Here is a 5,650-nt window from a genome sequence, read left to right as displayed (position 1 = left end):
GACAAGTCGTAACGTGAAAGACAGCTGCGCGTCTTTCTGTATCCTCTTTCCCTTCACTCCAGTTCTGCACGTAGAGGAGACCAGTAGTTGTGTTGTGTACTGTGCTTGGTATATGTTTAAATTTTCAAGTAGTCATGGGGGAGTCAAATAATGAAGTAAATTGGGACTTAAGTGAAAACCAGGCAAAATTTGTAAAGATTCTGAAAACAGTCAGTTTCCAGTTATTTTAGAGAAATCTATGATTCCAGAGTGCAAAAGAAAGCGCTCGTGCGCAATGCTTGAAATAAAGAAGCTAGTGGAAGCGGAATTTAAAGTATGCATGACAGAAGGCCAGCTTTGGAAAAAAATTCAAAATATGAAGGCACGAATTAAGAAGAAGGCCGACGTTAATAGGACAGGAAATAAAAAGGACGTTTTAAAATCATGTTAAGAAGAGTTTCTGAATTTCATAGAAGCCGATTCCAATCCTTCAATTGTAAGAATGGCAGGAGGAATGGCAGCAGGTGTAAAACCCTTAACTTCGCTTGCAAATGAGGAATCTGATGGAGATTTTAGTGATGAAGAGGAAATGGAAGAAGTATGCCTATTGCAATCCGCTAAAAAACGAAAAATTGAAACGGATGCTTCAACTTCTGTACAAACATCACACAGTAAGAAGAGGAGCAATTTACCAGAAACTGAAGAGACAAAACAACTTTCAACTCCAAATTTGCAGCGTTTAGTCCTGCTCGAGCAGTTGAAGTATTTCAGAAAATCTCAGCAGTTACTTGACATGAAATTAAAGCGAGAGATGCTAAAGGCGGCTAACAATGTCGAAACCCACAAAACAAACCAAAATGATGGACCAAATGATGATTTAAGTGGCGTACACAGACGCCCGTACCTATAATTTTTTTTTTCCAGGAACAGAGTAATTAAAGGATTCCCTCTACTGAGGAAACTAATTTATTATATTTTATAAAATAAATAAATGCTTCCTTATCCTTTAACCTAAAAAAAAAAAAAAAGAGGGAATTTAATTACTCTGTTCCTGGAAACACAGACGCCCTTAACATTTTTAAAGACATGTCTTACAGAACTTTTTACAAATGTTGCTGGTAGATTACATTTGCCAGTTGCATTCTTCTAGCTTGTCCCAATCGCCTTATTTGGCACTCTCCGTAGTGAGGAATTTCATCTTCAAAATTGTTTTTCTTCGCCAGGCTGTTCAGCGACGGCTTCAAAATCTTCATCATTTAGGCGTTTCGCTGTGTTGTGTAAAATAAAACAGCAAATAATAAAGGATGGAATGTTCTCCAACTTAATTCTTAATTTGTGTTGGAGGATAGGGAATCGCTGTTTCATCTGACCAAAACATCTTTCAATAGTAACTCGTTCTTTGGTCAAACATCTGTTAAAAGACACTTGAACAGGTGTTGCAGGTGGGGAAAACGGCGTCATTAACCATGGGGCGATCCCGTATCCTGAGTCTGCAATTAACAGCGATTTCCCCCACATTTCTTTCCATTACACGGTAAACATCTGAATTTTTCCAAATTCTGGAATCGTGAACGGAGCCAGGCCAAGAAGCATCGACACTGGTAAACTCTTCTAATCCATTGCAAGTAGCCTGAACGTTAACACTTGCAAATCGTTTTCTGTTGATATACTCATCCCCGTGTAAAAACGGCTTTACAATGGGGATTTGAGTGCAATCAATTGCACCTATTGAATTCGGGAAACTGTAGTTTGTTTGCCACTTGGCTTTCTCCACTTCCATTTCTTCTTCGGTTGTCGGAAACTTAATCCATACATCAGCCTTGTTTAGAACTGCAGTCCTAACTGAAGAAATTGTCTTGGATACAGTTGATCTGTGGACTCCGATGTCCTCTCCTACTCCAAATTGAAAGCCTGGGTCACCCAAATACCGTAGAAACACTTTCATTCGGTTAACGTTTGTTAAGGCTCCACCGCGACGTTCTTCATCTTCTCCCAAAAAAATGTTCGGTTAACCACAAAAACACTCTCCCTACTAAATCTGTAAAGCGAACGATAGTCGTCCTCACGCGATTCTCTTCTGACTTTGTAAATTTTTCGAGCTCTAACTGGCATACATTCAGCCATAACTGAAGCGTGTGCACTCAGGGGTGGCGAGTCTGCTACTGACGAGACTCACTTGTTTGAGAGTAGGCACTCGATGTAGCGAGTAGGCTTTGGTTTTTATTCACCTCAAAACAAGAGTGTCTACTCGGAGTCACATACCGCCTCATCGTTGGAGAGTAGGCACTCGTGGGTGAGTCGAGTCGGCTGGTTTTATTCACCTGACGGTCGAGTGGGCGCTCGCAAAAAACGATATTGGAGTAGACACTCGCCGAGTCAAGCTTTTATTCACATGACTAAATGCCAGTGTATTTGGTCTACTTCTGATACAGTTACTGTGCAGCTATTGTGCAGTTGTTTCTCTCCCTGACTGCTGTGGTGGATTAGCTAGTTCTCTCTAAAATAGTACTAAAACCTTACATGATGTAATTCAGAGAGGCAGTATTACTGTTATTATTGTAAAACATATCAAGCAATAATCGTGTAATGCAACTAAATATAGTGTTAGAATGCTTTAAATTATTGAACAGCTGGGTTCGAATTCTGGTATTATTCATCTACATATCAACTAGAATGTTTCCTGCAATAAGGCTTGAAGTAGGAAAGAAGAGTTATTTTTCATTTGATCTATAACTGTTCAATTAACCTTAGAAGTAATATTTAAGTAGATGTTAGATATTAAATTAATTTAAACAATCTTTTAACATGTGGAATTATTGTTGTACTACTCTTGTACAACTTTTAAAAACTGTGTTAGATAATAATTGTATACGACAGTTATTGATGTTTATTTCAACAGACATACATCTGCCTTTTACAGGCATTATTTAAAGGTCAATAGAGAGCAAATCCGAATATAATTATGCAATACAACTATATAGTGCAAACTAACCGTAACAAGCAGTAATAACTCAATAAATAATGAAGCAATACAGATAAAAATGTATATTACTACACAACAATAACAACCAACTACAATAAGAATAATACTATTAACAGGAACAATAGTTAATAATAACTAGTTAAATATAAAAAAGGTAAACCAACGTAACTATCAACAACAAAAGGAAATGGTTTTTACTAGGTTACTTATTTACATTTCACTACTTACCAGAATAAATCAGTTATTTTTTACTAAACAATTATTGTTCTGAAGATTGGCATAAACAAAGAATTGCTCTGAACGAAGACACTTTTATTTATTTTGATTATGCGACGCCCGAGGCTGTGAAAATCGGAGAGTTTAAGTCATCTTCTATTTAAAAGAACTGCCACAGTCATTCTGGTTAAGTGTTGTCAACCATAAATATTTATTTTTTATTCTTACAATTTTTGAGTTAACCTTACGTATATATTCTGAATGCCATATTAAAAAAGTGTAATATTTTTAACAACTAATATAAAAATGTACAACATATTTATGTTTTAGGAACACCTTCATTGTGTACTCTCTCACCAATAGACACGCAGTATGGCGTCTGACGCAGTCGAAGTATTAAGCTATTGCACAATAACTGTCTAGCCGTTATAAATGTATTTTAAAAATTTGTTATATTATAATGTTCATTAACATTCCAAACTAGTCGCATCATTAGTAAACTGCAGCCAAATTATGGAATATGAATTAAATTATGACATGAATTATTGTGAATTTAGTAATGTTTCGGTTCATTTGATGATATTGATTTAAGAATATGTTTTTAGTTTAACGAGACTTCAAAAGATGTTTTAGATTAACGTCTACAAGATTCAGGTAGAGGTTTGAAAAGCAATGTTTTAGATAAACCGCGCGCAAAGAAACCTGCGCAGAAACAAATATCTGACCAGCGACGCGCAGCAGCACCCCTCTCTTTGTCTCCGTTTTATAATATATTAGGAGAGATATTAGTAAAGTATATTTTTATAACATTTTCTGTTTTTTGGAAGTTAGAAAATGTCAATAAACAGGTTACCTTAATATTTTTAAAAGTCGATAAAACTAAAATAATGGAGTCTGTCATTGATTGTGTACCAAGATATGTTGCAACGCACACACACAGTAGTAATATATATATATATATATATATATATATATATATATATATATATGATGTGTACGCACAATACATGAAATTGTCGTTTTTAAACCGTGAAAATATTTACAAGGAGTAGTCAACAACTAGTGTCGCATAACAGGGTTCTCTGAGGTTTTATATACTCTTTCAGGTGTATATAAAATGTTTCACTATGTCAGTAGTCAAAATATATGTCGTACAATTGTACTCAGTTTCTTCCAAAATATATATTTTTTATGTGATTCGATAAGACTAATTTAAAGATCACTAACACTAAGCCTAATCCCAATGGAGTGACATGCTCTCTCATTGAACTCCATGTGGCTTATATAGCAGTGTATATAGGTAAGTTCGTTCTCGAGATATCGTTAGGACATACAGACAGACAGACCGCGCCACGAACACGGCGGTAACCTCCTGTAATTGTGTCAAAACTACCTAAGAGTGATAAATCAGCTACTAGACGTAGGCAGATATTTAGCTGTCAGTAAACTGCAACGCCCACTTTAACAACTGATCCATTACATTATTGGATTGGCTGTGGTGTGCCGAGCAATATGACCTCCTACAACATTAGTTAGGGTAACAAGTAAATGTTTATACATTAGCAAACATTAGTTTCTGAATCTACTAAACAGGATTAGTGAGTTATGTCTCCCAGTGTTTGAGGTGTGGCTGTCACTGCGTATTTACTAAAGGTGGGCATTCCTTTCACTATGCCGTCTCGTCCAGCCCTTAGAATAATTAGTTTGAATTTCAAACAAATATTAACGCACTAACACTTGGTTCCGGTACAACACCAGTTACCAACAGAATTAGCAATTTAAAGTCTTCACACATTGCAAGAACTTAATATACTGATTGTTACTTTTAATAAATTTGGATTTTAATAAACTTCACTAAACTGTTGGATGGGATATATTAACTTATAAAACAACGGGGATCTTTTGAATGTTTGAAACACGTGTATTTTGTTTTTATTACATCAATTTTATTTGCACATAACGTAGCTATAGTAGGAAGGGTTGATTCAATTGAATTTTGAGTTTAGCTCAAGTTCACCTTCCTTTTATTGCAACGTCTGGAATCTGACGCTGTCTCTGACTCCTGGAATTAAATCTTATTTGGTTTTTTGTTCTCTTAGTTATGAGAACAAAACCTCTCTCGCACTTATGATCTTTGCGTTTGTTTCTGGAGTGATAGCATATTCTGGATCGGTAAGGTGGGGCCGCCTCTTGTTGAGAACCACAAGGAAAAATTTCGGGAATTATATCGCAGTCATGTTACTTTGTAAGAAGGTTTAGACCAGTTCTATACCAGCCTTTAGAGTCACAGCGGCCATGGAAGCTTATGTCTCCAGGCTTGCAACTGCCTTAGGAAAATATTTAGGGATCCCTAATTGACGAGTTCTATATCGATGTACCATTGCAGATTACAATATCTCGATATTTGAGATTAGTGATGTGCCGCTCCCGGACATCCAAGGTTTTCCAGATTTAGGTGAATAATCGGTTTTA

General features: G+C 36.1%; 1 protein-coding gene across 1 annotated transcript; it reads right to left on the bottom strand.

Annotated features, from left to right (window-relative positions):
• Positions 1 to 1,195: 1,195 nt before the first annotated feature.
• Positions 1,196 to 1,991, bottom strand: LOC124367116 (putative nuclease HARBI1). Its single transcript, XM_046823772.1, has one exon. The coding sequence runs from the start codon at positions 1,922 to 1,924 to the stop codon at positions 1,394 to 1,396; it is 531 nt and encodes a 176-aa protein (XP_046679728.1). The 5' UTR covers positions 1,925 to 1,991; the 3' UTR covers positions 1,196 to 1,393.
• Positions 1,992 to 5,650: the final 3,659 nt, after the last annotated feature.

The sequence above is a fragment of the Homalodisca vitripennis genome, chromosome 8, assembly GCF_021130785.1.
Source record: "Homalodisca vitripennis isolate AUS2020 chromosome 8, UT_GWSS_2.1, whole genome shotgun sequence".
Classification (NCBI taxonomy): Eukaryota; Metazoa; Arthropoda; class Insecta; order Hemiptera; family Cicadellidae; genus Homalodisca; species Homalodisca vitripennis.
The sequence above is the reverse complement of the archived record's forward strand: the minus strand, read 5'-3'. Positions and strand labels throughout refer to the sequence as shown.

What these genes read in the sequence shown, in the direction of transcription:
- LOC124367116 (XM_046823772.1), bottom strand. Translation starts at nt 1,924, where the DNA reads ATGAAAGTGTTTCTACGGTATTTGGGTGACCCAGGCTTTCAATTTGGA.